Source organism: Mobula hypostoma, chromosome 3 (genome assembly GCF_963921235.1).
Source record: "Mobula hypostoma chromosome 3, sMobHyp1.1, whole genome shotgun sequence".
Taxonomy (NCBI): Eukaryota; Metazoa; Chordata; class Chondrichthyes; order Myliobatiformes; family Myliobatidae; genus Mobula; species Mobula hypostoma.
Window position 1 is genome coordinate 20,323,053 of NC_086099.1, and position 24,680 is coordinate 20,347,732.

Here is a 24,680-nt window from a genome sequence, read left to right on the forward strand (position 1 = left end):
CATTGCATTAAATTGATCTCATTGTTGGAAAGCAATTCAATAAATAGTAATTGAGAAATGTGTTTCAACTGGTCTCATAGCCAAATCATCCTGAAAGAACTACCCAGTAAGCTGCTCTATCAGCTCTATCATGGGCACATCTTATCCAGGACATCTTCAAGGAGCGATGCCTCAGAAAGGTGGCATCCATCATTAAGGACCCCCATCACCCAGGAAATGCCCTCTTCTCATTGTTACCATCAGGAAGGAAGCACGGAAGTTGAACGCAAACACTCAATTCAGGAACAGCTTCTTCCCCTCTGTCATTGGATTTCTGAGTGGACATTGAACCCATAGATATTGAACCTCATGCTTTAAAAAAAACCTATTTATGCACTACTTATTCAACAATTTCATTTATATATGTACTTACTTGTTTTCTTTTTTTTCTTTTCTATTATTATGTATTGCAATGTACTGCTGCCTCAAAGTTAACAAATTTCACGACATATGTTGGTGATATTAAACCTGATTCAGATCCTGATTCATTATTCCATTCACTTCACCCTTGGCTTTTACTGTATGTAACATGATCTGGTTTCATCTCACATTTCTATCCCCACCCCACTGCTCTTTCTTATTTTCTTCCTTTCTCCCCTTGTCTCCCCTCTTCATCTCCCGCCCCCACACGATTCTCTTTCCAATAACCAGCGTATCAAATTGCTGGACCATTTCTTGTATTTTAAAATAACTAGCTCACTAACCATGCACATGACAGAGTCAGTGAATAACCAATGTGATAACCAAAGGAAAGGTGCACATTTAATGGAGTGGTTGCTCTTTGTCTTAGATGGTTTAATTTATCTCTTCCTTTCGTTATTCCTTTATTTCTAGATTCATTCTTAGACTGAGATATATAGGTAAGTAAATGGACTGTAGACGGGCTGGAATTCCGGGACTACTAAAGAATCCCATGATTTTCCAATGGAACATGAGCAATTTACATCTTTTATCAGAATTTTAAAGATTTTGCTGTTTTAAATCCCTTTTTTTCAATGATTCAATGGCTCAATTTAACGTCAGATAACGTTTACTGTTTACAACCTGAAATCCTTACTCTTCGCAGACTTTCACAAAACAGAGAAACAAAAACCCCAAAGAATGAATGACAGAAAACATTAGAACCCCAAAGCCCCCTTCCCACTCCCACACACGAACAGCAGTTGTCCATTTTGATTAACTATTGAATATGTGTCCATTAAAACATGCATAGAATTATTTGCATTTGCTGCAGTGCAGGCTATAAAATAAATCAAACTGGCTATCGTATTGGTATTATGCAATTTCCCGCAAAGGCGTGGTAATACCAATTGCTGCCTCAAGATCCCCTCCCCAAAACGTGTAATTAGGGAGGATTTAGAATAAAATAATTTTTCTTAGCTTCGTGCATCTTGTAACTATGGAATTATGAACCATCTATTTAATATAGCCGGCACAAGGAATTAAATTAATGTGCATCATAGTTTCTGCTAAATTTACTGAAAACATACTATTTTAAGGAAGGGTTGGTAAATGGAGCTGATGTATCAATCAATTAGGAATAATAGATGTACCTTATGGGTCTGACTGGCTAACTGGTATTACTGTGTTCCTGTATTACTACAGTGCTGCAGAGCTAAATGCAACATCCATGTTTGTCTGACAGCAAAATACTCTTCACAGGTTTAGAAAAGTTCCTGCTCTTATTTGCAGTGCAAAAGGACTGAAGTGATATTAGGTGAGTGAGAAAGAACAATGAGTTGTCCATAGGTATCTCCTAGTAAGGCTGAAAACTGAAGAATAATCACTTTGGTGTGAGATACTTTTGGAACAAATCCCCACCACTGAAGAGAAGAGAAAACTGACAGGAGTGAGGAAAAAAAAAATCTGTTGGTCGCAATTATTCAGAAAGAGCAACTGAAGCAATTAGAATGATGATCTAGCAAAGCAATTGCTCCTTTTTGTGATTTCAGAGAGCTGATTGTAACCCTTTCATGAGTTAATTGCAATAATAAAGAATTGATTCTTTCCAGATGACAGTATCAAAAGTAAGCAAAAAAGAATCCTATCACAGATGAAGATATTCTGAAACAAGAAAAGTTTAGATATTGTGCTATCAAGTAACTCTATCACAGAGCTGAGGCACAATTAAATCACACCCTGTACCTACAAATTATGAGCAAACTATTAAACTACTAGAAGGCATTTTTTTGTTACACTGAAGCATTACCGTCTTACCTTTGCTATTTCCATCAGGCCCTCGAAGGATCGTGCATTCTTCAATGTTACCGAAAGCTTCAAATAGTCTGCGTACGTCCTCCTCTGACTGTTGTTTGTTCAGCATGCCCACAAATAATTTTCTGTCTTCTGGAACAAAAGTTAAAGGTGCTTACCAAATCCTTGCCAGCTTTATGCATTTTTACAATAAGTAAAATATATAAATATATATAACCTGCACCTCCAATTTATCTATATAATACTCCTTTAGTTTCTCATTTTGCTTAAGAAATTAGTTCTGTCAAAATGTGGACTTTGTTTTTTATGTGAAATCACTCATAATACATCTAGAATTAATCCTTATACTTTATCTGTTTCATATGAATGCTATGTTAAGTTAAATAAGGATTTACACTGCCTACTTGCAATGCTTAAAACTTTTTATATTCTAAGATTGTATACTTAGAACTGTTTTAACTAAGAACAATTATTTATTGACTTGAAGCTGCCACTTGGAACTGAAGAAATGCATGATTGAAGTTAATTGCTTGTGTTTGCGGACCTTAAGTTTGCAACAGCAAGTCTATTTCACACACACAACTTTCTGTTGACTCATTTATTTCTTCAGTTCATTTTTCCATTCTGTCTTAAGATGGCAGTAGTGCCCACTCAAACAGACAACTGTGTAAAGGCAGTAACAGGTCAACCTCCTTTAATAATACAGGATTGTATTTTTTACAACAATCTAACAGTTCTACTTTCTTTTAGCAAACCAATTCTCCCTCATTTCATCTCTTGGCTGCTTTTCTGAAGTCATTAATTCCCACACTGCTCCCTCGACATCAGGTGTCATTTGTTTCTAACTGGGTAGTCTTCAGTGGAAGCAGTTCAAATCTACACTCAGTGGACACCTGTATACCTGCTTGTTAATGCAAATATCTAATCAGCCAATCATGTTGCAGCATCTCAATTCATAAAAGCATGCAGACATGGTCAAGAGGTTCTGTTGTTCAGACAAAACATTAGAATGGGGAAGAAATGTGATCTAAATGACTTTGACCATGGAATAATTTTGGTACCAGATGGGATGGTTTGAGTATCTCAAAAACTGCTGATCTCCAGGGATTTTCATGCACAATAGTCTCTAGAGCTTACAGAGAATGGTGTGAAAAGCAAAAACAACTTCCAGTGTGTGGATGAAAATGTCTTATTAATGAGAGAGATCAGAGAATGGCCAGACTGGTTCAAGGCGACAGTAATTCAATTAACCACATTTTGTAACAATGGTGTGCAGAAGACTATTTCTGAATGCACAACATGTCGAAAATTGAAGTTTACGAACTGAAGACCACAAACATACGCTCAGCGGCTACTTTATTAGGTACAGGAAGTACCTAATAAAATGGCCACAGAGAAAGAGTGCACTAATGGGAAATTCAAAGCTGTTGAAGAGATGTATAAATGCACATAATTTTACTTCAAAATACTGTATGACAATTTGACAGTGAGTATAATCCCAGCTGAAGGCATCAGTTTTAGGTTTGCAAACATAAATACTTTTAAGCATTGTCAAAGTAAATTTATGATCAAAGTATATTTATGTCACCATATGAACCTTTGTGGATTTTACTTCACGTGGTTCCTGAGGTATATTTACGGCATTCGTACTCCTTTTCTATTTGAAGTTAAATAAATGGCATCTGTAAAGGAACAAACCTGAGGGCTTTCTGGTCAGTGATGCTTAACTATTGGTCACACAAATAAGCTCTTTGGAAATGTCTTCAAATATATTCTTTCAAAGAATTCATAACAGTGCAATTGGAAACTCCAAAAGTTTAGAATTTTCTCATTATATTTTGACATGTATTAATTGCTTAGAACATAATATTGAAATAGTTGTATTTTTATTGGAGGATCTCAATGAAGCCTCTTTGAGAGGTTGGTCATGACTAGACTGAGCTCCTGCCTCAGCAAGGACCCGGACCTATTGCAATTTGTCTATCTCTACAATAGGTCAACAGCAGATGCAATCTCAATGGCTCTCCACGTGGCTTTAGACCACCTGGACAACACAAACACCTACGTCAGGATGCTGTTCATCAACTATAGCTCAGCATTTAATACCATTATTCCCACAATCCTGATTGAGAAGTTACATAATCTATTCAATATACGTATACTGTAATTAATTTACTTATTTATTATTTTATTTTGTTTTTTTCTTCTATATTATGTATTGCATTGAGCTGTTTCTGCTAAATTAACACATTTCATGACACATGCTGGTGATAATAAGCCTGACTCTGATTCTGATTCTGAAATATTCTGGTTATTGAAAGGCCTAGATCGAGTGGATATAGAGGATGTTTCCAGTGGTGGGAGAATATATGACTAGAGGGCCCAGCTTCAGAATAGAAGGGCGTCCCTTTAGAACAGAGATGAGTGAGCAGGAATCTCTTCAGCCAGAGGGTGATGATTTTGTGGCATTCATTACTACAGATGTCTGTGGAGGTCAAGTCATTGGGTGTATGTAAAGTGGAAGGTGATAGCTTCTTGATTAGTAAAGGCATCACAGGCTATAAGGAGAAGGGAGGAGAATGGGGTTGAGATGGAGGATAAATCAGTCATGATCGGATAACAGAGCAGACATATTGGGCTGAGTGGCCTAATTTTGCTCCTATGTCTTATGGTCTTATTCTCTTTCACTCAACTTACTTACTGCCTGTTACACCACTGGCATTAAGGGCAGCATTGAAGTTTTCCCATTGCTGTTTCCGTAACAATTTTTTATTTGTTAGCCCTGAGCTGAGCCCCCGAACCTAGAAGACTGGTGGATGTCTCTTAGTCTGGCCTCTACCCTTTGATCTGCTTGGCATGGGTGACCCTACGAAGAATCAAAGCACAAGGCCCTGAGTACAGCCAACATAGCTCTCCGGGTCATTGAGGCTTGCAAGCCTCCAAACCCCTACGACAAGGTTGTGATCCTTTGGGAGCGTTTTTTACTCAATAGTTTCAAGATATTTATGTACAAGGACACTAGCATATTGATAAATTTTACATTAAGATGCCAAATATTGCCAGATGAGGCAGATGGCACTCAGTCAGATGTGGGCAATGATGCATTGCAAAGTAGGCAGCATTGTGTCCTGACCTCTGCAATTTAATCTCCAACATATGTTGACCGTCCTTTTTTGGAAAATTTACCTGCCGTGTAGGCCTGACACATTTTGGCTAAATGTTTTATTTATCAGTACAAGTACAGGTGGAAGGAACACATACAAAATGCTGATGGAACTCAGTGGGCTAGGCGGCATCTATGGAAAAGAGTAAACTGTCGTCATTTTGGGCTGAGACCCTTCATCAGGACTGGAAAGCAAGAGGAGAAGTGAGAGTAAGAAGGTGGGCAGAGGGGATGAAGAAGTACAAGGTGGTAGGCGATAGGTGAAACTGGGAGAGGGGGAGAGGGTGAAGTAAAGAGCGGGAAGTTTATTGGTGAAAGTGCTGGAGAGAGGGGATCTAATAGGAGAGGATAAAAGACCATGGAAGAAAGGGAAGGGGAAGAGGTGGAAGGAGTCTGCAAATAAAATTACTACCTCACTGTTGAATCTTATACCCCACAGTTCCTGACCATTCACATTAGCACCAATATAGATGTGAAATCCTTGCACTCAGATTCACAATGTAACTCCTTGTCAGTTTTTCAAATATAGCTGCCTTTGTCTCTACTCAGCAATGTTTACGGTGGTGAAATTTAAATTGGATGGAACACTTAAAATATCCCTCACCATAGCTGGAGTTCTTTAAATGCATGTGTGCCCTGCGGCTTATTTCAGTTCAATTACAGTAGTAAGGAGCCACATGCAATCAATTAAATTTGCAATAATGGTAATGAAGTGTACATGAAACAGATGCAATTGAATAAAATAATGTAACAACACTGTAACAATTTTATAGCAGCAAATTAACAATAGCTTCTGTATCTTCACTGTGGAGTCTGATCCATCACTAAGATTGAGTGTCATCAGAGTCATAGAAACAGGCCTTTTAGACCACCCATGTCAAACCATTATTCTGCCTAGTCCCCTTGACCTGCACCTGGACCATAGCCCTCCATACCTCTCCCATCCATGTACTGCCTAAATTTCTCTTCAATGTTGAAATCGACCCTGCATCCATCACTTGTGCAGGCAGCTCGTTCCACACTCTCGCCACCCTCTGAAGCCTTTCATCTTTCACCCTTCACCCATGACCTCTAGTTGTAGTCTCACTCAACCTCGGTGGGAATAAAAAGTCTGTTTGCATTTACCCTGTTTATATCATTCATAATTTTGTATGTCTTTATCAAATCTTCCCTCAGTCTTCGAGGTTCTGGGGAATAACATAGTAACTATTCAACCTTTCCCTTATCCTTCGATCCTCAAGTCCGGGCAACATCCTTGTAAATTTTCTCTGCACCCTTTCAGTCTTATTTACATCTTTCCTGGATGTAGGTGTCAAAGAATGCACACAATACTCCAAATTAAGCCTCACTAACACTTAATATAATTTCAACATAAGATCCAACTCCTGTACTCCATATATTGATTTATGAAGGCCAATGTGCCAAAACCTTTCTTTACAACCCTGTCTACCTGTGACGCCACCTTCAAGGAATTAAGGCTTTGTCTCCCCAGATCCCTCTGTTCTACTGCACTCCTCAGTGCCCTGCCATTCACCGTGTTTGGTCCTCCCAAAGTAGAGCTCCTCACACTTCTCTGCCTTAAATTCCATCTGCTGACTTTCAGTCCATTTTTCAATCTGACTCAGATCCCGGTACGAACTTCAATAGTTTTTCTTGCTGTCCACTATACCCTCAAACTTGTCGATCAATTTTCAGGTATATAATCCAAATATAAAGAGAAAGTAACTTTTCTAAATTCAATGTATATTTTGCAATGATGATGAACTGTCAGAAAACCGTAATTCATGGTGTGCGTGCGTGTGTGTGTGTGTGTGTGTGTGTGTGTGTGTGTTATATTTTCTATATTTCTGCCTTTGTAAAGATCACTTATTAAGATGTTTAAATAAATTTTTCTTCATTTCAATCTTTGTTTGCCTTTTCTGCTTTACTGTCTCAAAAAACAATCTAAGAGGAGAAGCTTGAAGTGATAATGACATACGTATATAACTTGCTCTTACATGATTTACCACTGTAATCCACTGACATGAATTCCTTTCTTGGTAAGAGTATACTTGCTTACTTTCTGCCCGTTATGCCTTCAGGCTCGGGGGTATGAGTATAGAATACTTATCAATGCTGGCTGCACAATGACTTTACTCCTCTGTATTGGTATAAAACTTAAGCTCAGATGGAGCTTGTGAAGCTTACCCAGCAATACCTATGTCTAAAGAATGGCATCTATTGTGAACAGCAGAATTTGAATCAGGTTTATTATTACCGATACTGTATATGTTGTGAAATTTATTGTTTTGTGGCAGCAGTGCAGTGCAAGTCAGAAATATTATGATAAGTTATAAAAGTAACTTTTTAGGGTGTCCTTTTAGAATGAAGATGAGGAGGAAGTTTTTAGCCAGAAAGTGGTGATTCTGTGGAACTCATTGCCACAGGCAAGTTAATGGGTGTATTTAAGGCAGAAGTTGATAGATTCTTGATTGGTCAGGGCATGAAGGGATTTGGGGAGAAGGCAGGAGATTGGGGCTGAGAGGGAAAATGGATCAGCCATGATGAAATGTCAAAGCAGACTTGATGAGCCAAATGGCCTAATTCTGCTCCTATATCTTATGGCCTTATAAGATACGCAAATAAATAGTGCAAGAGACGAATATTGAGGCAGTGTTCATGGGTTCATGAACTGTTCAGAAATCTCATGGTTGAGAGGAAGAAGCTGTTCCTAAAACATTGACTGATGTAATCAAAACTCATGGTTTAAATAAAAATAAACAAGTAAGAAAAAACCTACTGCTGGTTTATAGTATTTTTTTTAAATCCTGTGTGTTTTAAAAGTAATAGGTATAGGAAATATGTTTGCTCCGAACCTCCCAACAATAATAAAATTGCTCAAATCTAGCCAAATGAGCAGTCTAGAAATTCTTCAACGTCTGAAAAGTACATTAAATCTGTGGTGTGCAGTGGGCCAGAAAGAGAATCAGTTGCTGCAAAGTGCTGTGTATGAGAAGATGAGCCTATGTGTTTAATGTGATCACAGGCCTTCCAAAGCAACACAATATCTAAGCGACAACAACATGAATTAGTGACAACAAAGTAAGCATACCCAAAATGCTGGGGGAGCTCAGTAGGCCAGGCAGCATCTATGAAAATGATTAAGCAGTCAACATTTCCTACCAAGAGCCTTCTCCATCCGGGTGAAGGGTCTCAGACGGTTTCCTCTTTTCCACGGATGCTGCCTGGCCTGCTGAGTTCCTCCAGCATTTTCTGTGTGTTGCTTTGGATTTCCAGCATCTGCAGGTTTTCCCATGTTTGTCTCAGCCCATCCCTTTGCTTGCTTTGTCACAGTGAAATGTAGGTAGTCAGCTTCTGCTACTCTGCTGAAAGGCCATTACTCATTTAAGCTTTGACAATGATCACTATCAGACTTATTTTTTGACTCTAAAGGTCATTACTGGCAATCTTGATCATCTTTTCCCTGAGAACTGCAGTAAAATTGATCAAGTAGAAAGAAAGAGATATCTTTTCTCATGACATACTGAATCACAACAATTGAAAGTAAGGATATAAGTGAACAGTGAAGGCCAAAGATATCCTTTCACTATTAAACCATGCTGAGATTGTTTCGAACTAATAATTAACTACCCAACTTTCTTGCAGGGTTATCAGTAGAGGACAGCTATTTTGCTACATACTGAGAAAACATCAAAACAAAGCAATGCTTGCCAGGAAATTGCACTGCTGCCGAAACAAACAACGACACATTAATTTCACCACTTCTAGCAGGACTGGGTACAAACTTCACCTTGGCAAATCAACATTCATCTTCTGTCACCATGAACAACTTCTGAGTTTACTCTCTAGATATAAGGTGATATTGCGCACAAGGAAACCAACTAATCAAGTGTTGGTTGTGGAGTGACTATCACCTGGACGGATCAAGTCCACTTTTGAGTAATTCTTTGGAGTGACTTAAAAATCTCCCCTCTTTGTCTTATTCTAAAAATGGTCATGTTGCCAGTAAGTGCTGGCCACGATATTGGGTATATTTAAGGAGGAGGTTGATAGGTTCTTGATTAATCAGGATATCAAAGGCTACAAGCAGAAGGCAGGAGAATGGGATTGAGAGGGATAATAAATCAGCCATTATGGAATGGCAGAGACGACTCGATGGGCCAAATTCTGCTCCTATGTCTTATTTGTCATTTATCCTCCCTCTGATTTGTATCAAGTGCACCCTGAATTGCACAGGAAATTTGTGAATTCATCACAAAGGTAAAGGTTTATTCTTGTAGAATCTTGTGAATTGTCAAGAAGTTAGATATTGTGGTTCAAGATTAAGAAAAGGCAGCAGATGGAAATTTGAAATAGAATGCTTGAAACCCTCAACAGTTCAGGCAGCATCTATGAGAAGAAAACCAGAGTTAATGTTTTTGGAGAAAGTCTTGCCGCATTCAACCTGAAAGTATAACTTTGTTTCTCCTTCAATGACCAGCAGAGAGCTTCCAGCATTTTCTGTTATTTGTTCTTAATTTTTTATCTTTTTTTCAAAGATCAAAGTTCAAAGTAAATTTATTATCAAAGTACATACAGTACTGTATATATCACCATACGCAACTCGGAGATTTGTATCTTTGCAGGTATACTCAATAATTCCGATAACCATGACAGATTCAATGAAAGATCACATCCAACAGGGTGGACAACCAGTATACAAAAGTCAACAAACTGAGCAAACACAAAAGAAGAAGAAGAAAAGTAATAACAATAAAAAATAAATATAGAAAACATAAGATGAAGAGTCCTTGAAAGTGAGTCGTTAGGTTGCGGGAACAGTTCAGTGTTGGGGCGAGTGAAGTTGAGTGAAGTTATCCCCTCTGGCTCAAGAGCCTGATGGTTGATGGGTAATAACAGTTCCTGTGGTCTATGAGAACACGTCAACAAACAGCTTCCACAAACTGTCAAAAGGTGAAAGGATCCTATTAACAATTTCAATCTCCGTACAAAGAGCAGCCTTGAAGAAAGCTGCCTGATTTTTTTTTTAACCTCTTTTCCTGTATGTCACTTTGGATCAGCATTGAGTAATACCAAGTGAACTGAGATGTCAGATCACAAGCTGGGAATTAGCTCTCTGGTGCATTCACGGAAAGTAAAATATGCAGCATATATTATTGCTCCAATTTTCTCCCAGGTGGGTTGGGTTTTTAATTACCCCTGTCCACCACTTAACTAACTATAATTTTATGTATTAAATATGACACAAGAAATTGGGTGTAGAACTTGATAAAATAGAATTGTCATTAGTATTGTAATCGAAGTTTCAGTTTAAAGATATTTCATGTGGCAAAAGTAGTTTAGTGGTTAGAGTAATGCTATTACAGCACCAATTTCAGTACAGTTCATTTCAAGTTTAACATTAATTCAACCATAAGCATGGATACAGCCAAACAAAACAGTGTTCCCCTGGGGCCAGGATGGAAAACACAGTACCAAAGAACATATAATTATTATAGCAGAAAAACATATAGTTACAAAAAAAAATTTAAAAAATAATGTAGCCCTAGTCTCTGAGTGTCGTGGCCTGTAGATTGACGGAGCATGCCAGTTATCTTGGAACCACGTTTCTGCAAGAACCAGCCTGCAGCAGTTCTCATCTCGCATAAGTACAGCTGCAAACAAATGCAGTCCAGCCTATTCTGCACTGAGCGAACACTGGAGCGCAGCACTGAGGGGAGGGGCCAACCTCAACCCAGCCGTCTCCTTCCTCAGCACGATGACTGACACAATGCATCTCTCCCGCCTGTTGGTCTCGACAATAAACCAGTGATTGTGACTCGCAGTATTCTACATCACCAGTGTCCAATAGAGTCGTGTGATCATAAGAAAAACGCTTAAGACAATCACCCACACAGTTCACTCTGTGGACTGCCTCTGATGTCTACATCCCTGGGTGGCTGAAGTGTGCTGCAACACGGTACCCAACAAGTCCAGCTCTGTCACTACCCAGCAACTCGCAGCTAGGCTAGATCTGCAGTACCTCGTGCTCTAAATGTCCAGAAGTGTCCTGTGATTGCGAAAAAGACGTAAAGGACAAACAATTACACCTTTGGCTGGACACAGAGAGGTTGATGTGTCCAAGCGTGCTGCCTTCTTCCCAGAGAGAGATGGCAATCAATCACCAGCAATCAGTGATCAGGGTTCAATTCTTGCCACTGTCTGTAAGGAGTTTGTTACATTCTCTTCGTGACTGCGTGGGTTTCCTCCGATATTCCTAAGACGTACACATTAGGGCAAGTAAGTTGAGGCCCGTGTTAAGTTGGTGCCAGGAGCACGACGACGCTTGCTGGCTGCCCCTCCGCACCCATTCGGGCAGCGTTGGTGGTGTTGCACTTCACTGTATGCTTCGATGTACATGTGACAAACAAAGCTAATCTTTAATCTTTATTTTCCATCACTTTTCATTTCTAACAATTCTTCATGCATTCATTTACTGTAACAGCTAACACAGTGAACGTTTGCATTCACATCACAGCCACTTCCAGATGGATGTAGAGTATCTCCCCGCAGTGACGCTGTTGGGTTGTGCATGGCCTGTTCGTTTATGATTCTTCTTTAAAGGTTGGAGACAGCTCAACAACAAAACGTTGTGGGAGATCCACAGGCAGTTAGGCGCCTTACCTGACTGTGCTTGGCAGCTAGGTACCTTTACTCACTGTGCTACCTGACAGAACTCTTACCCTCTAAGTCTAGCTACATTATTTGGAATCATTTTGCTTTACATTTCAATAAGAGGGCATTCGAATGGTGTAAGATTAGCTATTTCCATTAGCAGGAAATCAACTTAATTAATACATTGTCACTTACAGTTTTAGCAAGAAAATAGAGTCACTGAGCACTAGAACAGAGAAACAGGCCCTTTGGCCCATCCAGTCTGTGCTGAGCTGTTTTTATACCTCGTCCCATACCTGGTCCATACATCTCCAAACCTCTCCCTTAAAAGTTATAATTGAACCTGCATCCACCAATTCTGCTGATAGCTCATTCCACACTTGCACCACCCAGTGTGAAGTTGTTTTCCCTCTGAGTGAAGAATGTAGAACCTTGATTTAATTCATGAGCATTTACTAGAAATAAACCTAAGGAACTCTCTATGCTGATCGACGTTAAGCTAAAATGCTTGGTAAAAGAGCTTCTTGACAGTTCACTGATTTTGGATGAAATAACTGACCCCATTCTCCTGAACCTCCTTTCTAATGGAGCACTGAGAAGAGGGGTGTCCTGTGTGGTGGGGGCCCTTAATGATGGATACCACCATTTGAAAGGTCTTTCTGAGTTATTTAAGGATAGTTAGTACTGCATTTCATAATCAGAATCATCTTTATCACTGACATTCTGTTGTCATGAAATTTGTTGTTTTGTGACAGCAGTACATATAAAATACAATTTACAGCAATATGAAAGCAATGCATAAAAACTGTAAATTACAGTAAGAAGTGTGTATATATAAATTAAATAAGTAGCGTAATAAGTGAGCAAAAATAGTGAGGTAGTGTTCAAGGGTTTATTGTCCATTCAGAAATCTGCTGGTGGAGGGGTAGAAGTTGTGTGTGTGTCTTCAGGCACCTGTACCTCCTATCTGATGATAGCAATGAGAAGGGAACATATCCTGGGTAATGGGGCGGGGGGGGTCCTTAATGATGGATGCACCTTTTTGAGACATCATGTTTTTGAAAAGCCTTTCCCATTGCACTTGATCCTATTCTTTGGCTGTGTTCAGTATTAATGTGCCTACTGTACCCAGGATTGCTGTGAGAAGGAGAAAAATTGCCAATGTGATCTGGTACAGATTTCGGGGAGAAGTCTCACAGTTAACAGTTAAATCTGGTCTGGTTTTGAGCAGTGTTGGGGACTCCGAAATAGGGGGACTGGAGAGGAAAGGGAGAAGAGAGTGAGAGAAAGAGAGGAGAGAGAGAAAGAGAGAGAAAGAGAAAGTGAAAAAGAGGCCGATAGAGAGAGAGAGAAAAGAAGGGGATCTAATTTGGCTTAAGTTTTGAGGGAGTAAAGGATTTTCATGAAAGCAGGGAGTGGACAGCAAGAGACAGTCACCTAATATGTGGAAATGCTTGGGAGTTTGGAGTGAGTGTGTATGTTCTTACTGGAATATACTCATACTCTTCCTGTATGTTTTTACAGTAAAGAAAGCACAAAAGCACAACAGATACTAGAAATATGAAACAAAACAGAAAATGCGAGAAGTCTCAGTAGGTGAGACATTATTTTCAATGTGAGAAACAGAATTAATCTTTCACTTTGATGACCTTTCTGTTGATGAATATTTCTAGTGTTTCTGTTTTATCTTAAGGGGGAGAAATAAAGGTAAACATTAAGGGAATGATAAGGACGATGGGGCTTAAATGGCAGGGCTGATCGTGTTTTGAGCCAGGGATGTTCTTGAAGCAGATTAAATGCCTGGGTTATGGGCTGTAAAGTGGGGGATATGTTCATATTTTGGCAGCTCTATTAAAAAGCCAGCTGAAGCTCAGTGCACTGACTGTCCACTCCAAAGATGTGAGATTCCATGACACCAAAAAGGGCAGCAAAGGCACCCATTAGAATAATTAAGACAAATAATCATCACACCTTCACTGTGACTCTCAGTTTATTTCCTTGAATTTAATGAAATATTTTTATACGAACATTTGCCAATGAAACTTCTTTTAACCCATTATCAACTTGCTTGGTGTTTCCAACTTCCCTAAATTACTGGACTGTTTCTCTGAAATCCAGGGCTACTTGAGCAGCATAAAGGTTGAAACTTTCATCTTCAGTTGGTGTCACAAACACCATTCCTTAGCGACATAGGCCAAGCATCCAACTGACAAGTGTCTGAAACTGAGGCAGACTGCTTGCAATTTGGTTGGATATTTGACACTGAGAACTTTAGACCACTGTTCATTTTCACCTCTAAAATAGTTGCATAATTGTCACTGCCTGAGCTCATTTGCTGCTGAAATCGTCATCGAGGCCTTCCTGCCTCTCCACTTCCTGGAGCCCAATCTTCCTCAATCTTTTTGTCAATTTCCAAAACTCTGTTCAAACATTTCATCTATTGCCTATCTATTACTTCTTATGTTCCTTGCCAAACCATATTGACTCCTGGTTAAGTTACAGGCTAATTTCAGAATCCACAAACATACTTACAAATGATTCTATCATCATACTCTTTCCTCTTCTCTTCTTCTTCTCCCTCCATTTAACTGCTCGAGATATTCACATTCCATCAATTCTGGCACATTCTCACTTCAACCAACTTTGGTGGTTAAAACTCCAGCTGCCAAGGTTGTTAGCTCATGAATTGCCTATCTAAACCTCTCTATTTTTCTTTCTTCTAAGGGTTTGCTCTTTCTCAGTAGCAGTTACCGCTTCTGTTGCCACAGTACATTTATTCTGGTTAGTGCACAAATATGTTACTCTGGATTTCTGGCATTTGCAGAATCTCTTGGGCTATTTTTGGTTGATCACATTCTTGTGAAAACTCCACCATGGATGGTCCAAAGTCTGTGAAAGGAGGAGGGTTGGGCTTAGGGTTACAACTCATCCTGTTGTAATGCCTTGGGAAAGGTTTCACTGCTAATGTAATGGTTTCTCTGTAGCAGCAGTGTTTGGGTTATGACTAGAGATAATGGGGGCCTTGGAATGTGCGGCATCAATGAGGGGAGTGTTTTTCTTTCTTGTGTGCCCGAGAGCGAGGGATTCAGGGACTTTTGTTCAGCAAAAGATGGAGGGAAAAGATGCAAGAACAGAGAGATCGTAGACTGCAGGACAGAGTGGACTTGGAATGGGGTCGGGAGTTGACGATGCCTGGAGGAATTGACGGAGAACGAATGGATGGGAAAATCTTGAGCTCCAACATGCACATTAGACTGTTTTATTATTTTTTTGTTTTCTTCACTAACCCTATAGTCAAATATATGGGGTGTCAGGGAGGGGTAGCACCTCTGGTGGGGAAACATGTCGCGTCCTTTTCAGGGAGGTTAGTCCACCTTTGGTCCCCACTTGGCACTCAGCTCTCACCTGTGGCTCCCTGTAGCTGTTTGCATGCGACAGCGGCCACACCCCAGGCAACGGCTTCGACAAGCCGGCTAAACCAGGTGAGGGTAGCCGACGGGTCTCAAATCCTCAGTGAGATAGGGAGTTGTCTATCCCAGCATGTGCAGACAGACTCCGGCGGATTGAGCGGATGAGACCAATGGAAGGTCCAACGGTCAAGAAGGCGGTCTCTGCAAGCGTCGTGGAACGTGTAGAGCAGGACAAGACACGGAAGACGTCCTGGTCATCCACTGCGCCTAGTCCAACGGTCAAGAAGGCGGTCTCTGCAAGCGTCGTGGAACGTGTAGAGCAGGACAAGACACGGAAGACGTCCTGGTCATCCACTGTGCCTAGTCCCATCTCCAGCTGTCTAGACTCTGTCTTGCCACTGGATCCAGATGGGAATTGGGAAGAGAGAGTGAGGCTGATGCTGCGCAACTCTCCCTCACTTAAATCCAAATCACACGCTAGTCTCGACACCATCATAATGGTGTCGAGGTCCTCATCGACGTCAACGATGGACGAACAACAACATAGTCAAATTAAGAATTATAAAGCTCAATTGTTTAATTGCATATAATATGCTGTTTGTGATTTTGTGGTACTGATTTGTACAGGGGAAAACATCACGCAGCATCCACACAATCGAGATTTCACAAGTTTGGTGGGGCCAGAGACTGTCTTCCCCTAGACTAACGCCGTTGGCTGAACCTGAGGGTTACACCATAAAAACCCATACCTACAGAAATGACAAAGACCTCATCCCTATGAGAGAAAGGATACACCAAAAAGATGGGCTGCACTTGAAGACTTCTTGAAAGAATAGCCCAGGACAGAGGACTCTGGCAAGCTACTGTCAGTGTCCTGTGCCCAACTAGAGGTGATGAGCTTAAGTAATTAAGTACATTCCTGTGAAGCTCCCTGGGACTTTGAACCTTGGGACTACTTTGAACTGATTCTACAACCTACAGATGTATTTTCAAGGACTCTTTACTTCTCATGTTCTCAGTATTATTTTTATTTGCGTAATTTGTCTTCTTTTGTCAATTGTGTTTGTCAGTCTTCGTCTGTTTATGAGAAGCTTTTTGTAAAATTCTATTATATTTCATTTTTCCTGCAAGAAAATAAGTCTCAAGTTAGTATATGTAACATACATACTTTAATAATAAATTTGCTTTGAACTTTGAACTTGGAGGTGCTACAGACTGTACTTTGAACTCTGCTCACTTGAAGGTGCTGTTTAAATGATAATGATCTTGAACTGAATGTTACCATTCTCTAATTTGATGATTCATTGACTAGCCAAGGGCAAAAATAACCAACGAGAAAATAGAATAATCGCAGTTAAATATATTCTTACCCAGTCACAAGGCCATTTGATATTAAAGGGTGAGAGGGATCTACAGTTAAACTTAATCCAATCAGAAAGAGCGTACTGTCACCACACTGCCGTCTCTGCATTGTGCTGAGCAACTCCAGGGATCTTGCAGCATGCAGTCAGCCCAGAATTCTATTTCAAAAACTGGCCACTTTTTGTGAAGCAGAACTTACTGATATTGATCCTACAGCTAATTTTTATTCATTTGAAGTGGCATTCTATGGACTACTCCCACGGTTTTGATTTATGTCTGCCCATTCACTAAATATTTAATGTATTTCTCTAAAGTTACCTTTCACAGACCTCAGTCCCAGATACAAGAGTCCAACACCAACATCTTACGGATTTTCCTCACAGCTTCGAATCACAAGACTGGTGATTGGCTTACTATCTGTTCTCTACAGCACCTTCATTTCCTCAAGATTTCAGCATTGTTTTTCACTGGACAGGCTGGTGAGATTTTCATGCTGTACCGTGTGACCTCATCTCTGGTCTAAACCTAATAATTCTCATCCTTGTACATAGTCACATTTTTTCATTAATTTCCATTCATTCTCAATACCTGAGTTTCTACAAATTTACGGTGAAATAACAATTATTCATGCAGAACTTCACCAGTGGATTAAAAAAATAAATATGCAATATTGCATGCATGACTGTGGACGCGAGGAATTCTGCAGATCTGGAAATTCAAGCAACACACATCAAAGTTGCTGGTGAACGCAGCAGGCCAGGCAGCATCTCTAGGAAGAGGTACAGTTGACGCTTCGGGCCAAGACCCTTCGTCAGGACCCGAAACGTCGACTGTACCTCTTCCTAGAGATGCTGCCTGGCCTGCTGTGTTCACCAGCAACCGTAGCGTCGACTGTACCTCTTCCTAGAGATGCTGCCTGGCCTGCTGCGTTCACCAGCAACTTTGATGTGTGTTGCTTGCATGACTGTGGACTTGGTTTTTATGTACATTCTACATGGGTTTGACTGAAATACAGTTTTCAGTTCCATGTGTAATACCACACTGAGTGAATTTTAGTTCCTCATATTCTATTGATCTCACTTAGCTTTGCAGATGAGATCTCTGCAGCTAGCTTAAAGCAGAATAGTGGATTCTGGTTAATTAGGCCATTGGTTAATCAGTGTAGCTGCTTATTTGGGACAACTCTTAAAGAACAGAAACAAATTGAGAAAATAGCTGAGATTCCCTTCGTTTATTTGGGACACTATGTTGCTTAATTGGGGCAGGAGACTGTTGCCGAGCATTTTCTAACTAGCGTCAGTTACATGCACGTCACGTGGGCGTTAGAAATTACACTGTGCTTAGAGCAAACAGTTTTTAAATAGTGTCACTTGCGTGTTTGTGTTCAAAAGCAGTGATTTTTGTCTCTGATAGCTGGTGAGTATTCTCCAGGAGAATGAGGTATACAAAATTATGGGCGATATAGTTGGACACAGGCTTTTTCCCTTCAAGTTGAGTGAGATCAGAGAAAGCGATCATAGGTTAAGGGTGAAAGGTGAAGTATTTAGGAGGAATCTGAGGGGGTCCTTCTTTGCTCAGAGGGTGGTGTGAGTGTGGAATGAGCTGCCAGTAGAAGTGATGGATGCAGGTCCAGCTGTAACATTTAAGAGAAGATTGGATAAGTACGTGGATGAGAGGGGTATGGGACTAGGCAGAGGACCAGGATGGCATGGTCAAAGGGCTTGTTTCTGTTTCTGTTCTGTAATGTTCTATGAAGGTAACTCAATGAAGACCAATTTTCTGAAAGGAAAAAATCTACAGGGTAACGGAGCGAGGGAAAGGAATGGGCCCAGCTGAATTGCTCTTGCAGAAACTGGTACAGATTGAATGGCACCTTCCACGCTAAAACTGTTTTTGTGATTCTGTGATCCTAGGTTGTGTGTTGTTCCTTTACCTAGCACAGCTTCAGGGAAAATGTAGTTAGTAGGATTTGATTACTCCATGCATAAATAAGAATTGTCATTGAAAAATTGCACCAGACATGAATTATGCCACTGCATCATTGTTAACTTCATTTGTGAGTGAGTGAGTGTGAGAAAAAGATACAAGCAAGTAAAAAGTCCTGAAGTCAAACGTCAATGACAAAGTAAATTTATTTTCAATGTACGTTTATGTTACTAAATACTACATTGAGATTGACTTTCTTGAAAGCACTTACAAGAAATAGAGGAATACAATAGAATTTATGAAAAAGTATATATAAACAAAGATTGGCAAATAACCAATGTGTAAAGGAAGTTAAATTGAGGATCAGCAGGAAAAGTCAAAATCAAAGTAAAGTTATTAAAGTTTGTATATGTCACCACATATTGTACTACACTGAGATTTATTTTTCTTGGAGGGATTTATAAAGAAAAACAATAGAATTTATGAAAATCTATGCATAAATAAGGATGAACAAGAAACCAATGCACAGTAAGTCAAATTGTGCAGATAAAATAGTAAATAATACCGAGAGCTTGAGTTGTAGAGTCCTAGAAAGTGAGTCTGCAGATTGTGGAATCAGTGCAGGGTTGTGGTGAGTGAAGCTATCCACATCCGTTCTTGAAAGAACTCCTTAAAAATCAGAATTTGAATGCCATAGCAGGTTCTACTTCAAGTTAAACATGTTTTCATTTGGAAATCAAAACACTGCTTATGTTGGAAATCCAAAATAACGATTGAAAATGCCAGAGACAGGTCGTGGATCTGGCAACACCCTATGGAAGGGGAACAAAGGTAGAAACCCCTTTTCTTTAGAGTTATCTGAAGAAGTTTGTAAGCCAGTGTAGTTGTTAGAGAAATTTTATGATATTAATTGAAATAATACATGCACAAAAATGAAATGTTACATTAGAGTGGAACAGCGGAGCACCAGAGAGCAGTAGCAGAATTATTGCTAAAAAATAGTATTTTTTTCTTATGGTAACCTCATCCAACAATATATTACCTTACTGACACAGTTGCTACAGTATTTGAATAAAGCGTCCTCTCAAACAAATTTTTGTGCTCAGTCCTATCAAGCCATTGTTTTCTAAACGATCACTACCTATTACCGTTATTGTAGACAGGGGACACAGAAGTCCAATGTCTCACATTGGCGAGAATTATTTAGTAATATTTTATCTGATAATGGGAGCAGACCAATTACCAGAGCAGATTGACAATAATGACATTTAATTCTGTGTACAGCAATTCCATCAGTATTCTAAGCGTTCTTGTGAGACATTTGGCAAATTGCGTAAAAAAACAATTAAAACTATTTATTACAAACTCTATTTACCCTCCTGATAATTAAAGAGGAGAAAGACAACTAGAATTAGATTTTTTTCCTTTGGACTCCACTCTAGAATGTATGTGAGTGAAGCTGTAGTCTTTTACTAAATCAGCTGATCACAAGACTTGCAATACTATAGTCTATGTAAATAACAGAATTATTGTAGAGACAGACTCAATCTATCCCGCTCTGCTGTCTGTACAACTTGCAGGTAACATTTATTATGTCTGTGTTGCTCGTTTGGAAACGGCGCAGATTTCCCATAGTTTCAGCCAATTATTTCAGACCAAATTAACTATATAGCTAGAAGATAAATCCTGATTTTGGCTTGTGCCTAGCTAATAATCACTACCTTAATAAACAGCTATAAAAAATATTATGTAGAGAAATCTAATTGCAGAATCTCGTCAAAGAGAAAGGAAGATCAAAACTAACAATAGTTACTAAAGACTAAAGATTACTTGGAGAACCTGGATATAAGGAAAATTAAAAATTCTGAGACGGAATTCTTAGACAACCCTAATTTCAGAAGTGTGAGATGACAGAGAGGATAATATCCCTGTCTGCAGAATCTTGCACCTGATAAAGTGCCCACTAAGTGTAGCATGTTCGTTGTTTTTTGTTGCTGTAGCCCATTTTGTTGCTGTAACCTCTTCAAGGTTCAATGTGTTCCAGTTAAAATAGTGCTGGTAAAACACAGTGATGCCTTACTAGCCACAAACAAAACTACCAACTACTTTATTAGTCGAACTCTTTCTGGAAAACGATCAGTGCAATCGATAGCCTGTAAATTCCCTTTTGGTGTTGAGCTTCTGAACCGCCTGTACATCCTGGCTTTTTTGCGGTGTGAACTGAAGGATTATTGTGGCGTGGTGTGTATGGGGCAAATTGAGTTGGTGGGGCCTGTGCCCAAGAGTAAGGAACAAGCAATATTTGGTCATTGCTGGACCAGACTTGGAGGTGACTCGAAGTGGCAGGTCCAAGGTGAGGCAGAATTGAGGTGGTGGGGCCTAGGCCTGAGAGCAAAGAACAAGCCGATGTTTGACTGATTTAAATGCCGGGTTAGACTGGGAAGATTGGCTATGCGCTGAATCAAGGTGGCAGGGCACAAGAGCGAAGAACAAGACAAGGTTTGGCTGACTTAAGTGACCAGATTGAAAAGGTCGGGGTGTCAGGGCCGGAGGCAAGGGAAGGGCTGGTGTTCAGCCCGCTGCTTGGTGAGGTTTGCTCATCTCTGTACTGAACTGAGGCTGTGGCCTGCAACTAGTCGGCTGCAGTGATGACTGGCTTTGTGGCTGTGAACTCACTTTCATGAACATTAGTTCTGTTTGTTACTTGTTTACTTTTCATTGTTTGCATGATTTGTTCTTTTTTTTGCACAATGGGTGTTTGATTCTCTTTTTTAATGGGTTCTATTGGATTTCTTTCGTGTCGTCTATAAGGAATCAAATCTCAAGGATGTATATAGTATATATACATGCCTTGATCAAATGCTTTGAACTTAGTGCTTTCAGAGATGTGCTTCTACACACCACTGTTGTAACATGTGGTTATTTGATTAACTGTCGCCTTTCTGTCAGCTTTAAGCAGTCTTGCCATTCTCCTCTGACCGTTCTCATTTACAAAGCATTTTCACCCACAGAACTACCACTTTTGTTTTTTACACTATTCTTTGTAAACTCTAGAGACTGTCGTGTGTGAAAATCCCAGGTCAGTAGTTTCTGAGATTCTCAAACCACTCTGTCTGGCACCAACAATCATTCCACGGTCTAAGTCACTTAGATCACATTTCTTCTCCATTCTGTTTGGTTTAAACAAAAACTGAAACACTTGACCATGTCTGCATGCTTTTATGCATTAAGTTGCTGCCACGTGACTGGCTGATTAGATCAATGCATTAATGAGCAGGTGTACAGGTGTACCTAATAAAGTGCCCACTGTGTGTATTTCACTGTGGTATAATGGTGGACAGTGGGGGAAGTGAGTAACATACAAATTTACCTGATCACAAACAAGAGACCTTTCAGTCTTCCTGAAACATCAACTGTTTACTCTTGCCTGGCCTGCTGAGTTCCTCCAGCACTTTGTGTGTGTTGCTCAAATTTACCAGAATTAAGAATACCATGAAAGCAAGCTGGATCTCGTCACCTGTCCATTCTGAGTCACTTCACTGTTAGAAAAAGAATGACATCTTCTTGGTTGTTTTCTGAACTGTCAATAACAATAATTGAAATGTTCCACGACAGTCTGCTGCCCTAACATAATCTTTTATCATCTTCATAATACCTATCCCAGCTACCAGACTGTGTTCATAACTGAAAAGACATTAACTGCCTTAAATTAAACCGTGTGATTAAAATGAGAATCACAAAAGACAAAGGTCTGGCGCTCTGATGAAACTTGCTGTCAGTTAATCCCTCTTTACCATGCTTAAAAATTCCATTTCATTCTTTGAAATGGAATTATATGTCATCTAATTTAAATTCCAGATTCAATATCTCTTGCACCTTCTCCCCTCACAATCTCTGATTACATTCTTCATTACTTTTATTGTGGCTGCCTCGGCAACTTTCCTGATTGCATTAAAATTCAGCAGCACTTCAACTTTTCCCCTCTTTGGGTTTATTACTGTACTAATTTCCTTTTACATCCCTGTTCAATCTTAAATTAATGCAAAATGCCACCAGCACATTATGAAAACTGGCCCTCCCCCCACCATCAAAAGCCTGAAATGTACATGAACAATGACTAGGTTAGATTGGCACATGTACGCCCACAAAAAAATTATGCAGAATTAATTTTTTTCCAAGGTTTTTAACACTTACAAAATTACATTTTCTTTTGAATATATTTCTGAAAGGATTAATTCAAAAGGTTCTCTCAACTTTCTTTTGTGGATTGCATGCCTTTCTTTTACATTATTTTACACCATTAATGTGATTCTATGTGGCTATGGTTTATGCTCAGTACATTTTCTCAGAAAAATATTAAATCATATTCAGCCCTGAGACTGTAATTCTCTATCAGATTGTTGGTGCTCCTTTACCTGATTGAGGGCTTGAACTTTGTAGAGTTCCTACTTGTTTTATCTTCAAAGTTAAAACTTTTTATACAAGGAGTAATGGAATTGTGTTAGTGCATAAGATCACTGAAATAGACAGAATTAATAGGTTCAGGACTTGCTAGCTGCATTTCTACTAAGAGTTAGATGAAGATGGTGAAAAATTGATAGATTGGATGGATCTTTCAGAAAGTCGCTTCGTAGGAAAATCTTATCAAATGATACCTCAGCACAAATCTAATTCCCAAGGTGAACCAAACTAATAGATTAATGTAACAAATGAGTTGTATTTGTCTAATTTCTTGTATATCAGTCTCAGTAACATTATCAAATGAGTGTTGGACAATAAGCATATTTTCACTGGATCACATTTAACAGAGATGCTTAAGCCATCCCAATAAATTAGTTAAAATATTCAAGAAAGAACTTGGATGCATCCATGTTAACTGTGCATATACCGATATGATGACCGAGTCAACAGTAATTACCAAGTCTGATAAAATCTGCTTCATATTCTCTTCTAGCAACACACATCAAAGTTGCTGGTGAACACAGCAGGCCAGGCAGCATCTCTAGGAAGAGATACAGTCGACGTTTCGGGCCGAGACCCTTCGTCAGGACAGGAGATCTGTGCTGAGGTATCATTTGATAAGATTTTCCTACAAAGCTACTTTCTGAAAGATCCATCCAATCTACCATATTCTCTTCTACCTTATTTAGCCTATGAGAGCATTGTGGGAGATGACACTTCTGCATGTATGATCAAAAGGACATTTCCTGAAACACTTGCAGACTGCTTAGAGGTCAATGCCTGGAAATTGGAGTCTGTATTTATTTGATGGGCTGAAAGGTGCCATTTTCAATGCTAATCCATTTTCCCTCTCAGCCCCAATCTCCTGCCTTCTCCCCATATCCCTTCATGCCCTGACTAATCAAGAATCTATCAACCTCTGCCTTAAATATACCCAATGACTCATCCTCCACAGCCTGTGGCAACAAATTCCAGATTCACCACTCTCTGGCGAAAGGAACTCCTTCTCATCTCTGTTCTAAATGGACGTCCCTCTATTCTAAGGCTGTATCTTAGACTCCCCCACCATAGGAAGTACCCTCTCCATGTCCACTCTATCAAGGGCTTTCAACAATCGATAGGCTTCAATGAGATCCCCAACCCCCTCCCATTCTTCTGAATTCCAGTGAGTACAGGCCCAGAGCCATCAAATGCTCCTCATATGACAAGCTTTTCAATTCCATATTGTAACTGACTGTGAGATACTCAATAGTAAGCTTGGACAATGAGTCAAAGAGCCTGCTTCTGTGCTGTTTGACCCCATGATCGCATTGCATTAAAACATGAGTTACTTGGTTCCCAACAGCAGCTGCCTGCAGAGATCGCAGCTGCTCATCTTTGCCTTTAGGAATCGTGGGAGCTGGGATCTGACTTTCACCGTGGCAGCCAGAGAATGAAAGTATAAAGAACTG

At 39.7% G+C, this 24,680-nt stretch overlaps 1 protein-coding gene across 9 annotated transcripts in view; it reads right to left on the minus strand.

The window, feature by feature from the left end:
* Positions 1-24,680, minus strand: part of celf4 (CUGBP, Elav-like family member 4) — a 1,378,019-nt gene that overhangs the window by 404,198 nt on the left and 949,141 nt on the right. For 6 of the 9 annotated variants that reach the window (XR_010017340.1, XM_063042777.1, XM_063042776.1 and 3 more), the window contains exon 4: positions 2,257-2,385. Coding sequence is in view for 8 of the 9 variants with exons in the window: in XM_063042777.1 (XP_062898847.1) it covers positions 2,257-2,385 (129 nt within the window). In the remaining variant the exon portion in view is untranslated. The remainder of the gene's footprint in view (positions 1-2,256; positions 2,386-24,680) is intronic. The other 3 variants (XM_063042779.1, XM_063042778.1, XM_063042773.1) reach the window with 1 other exon arrangement.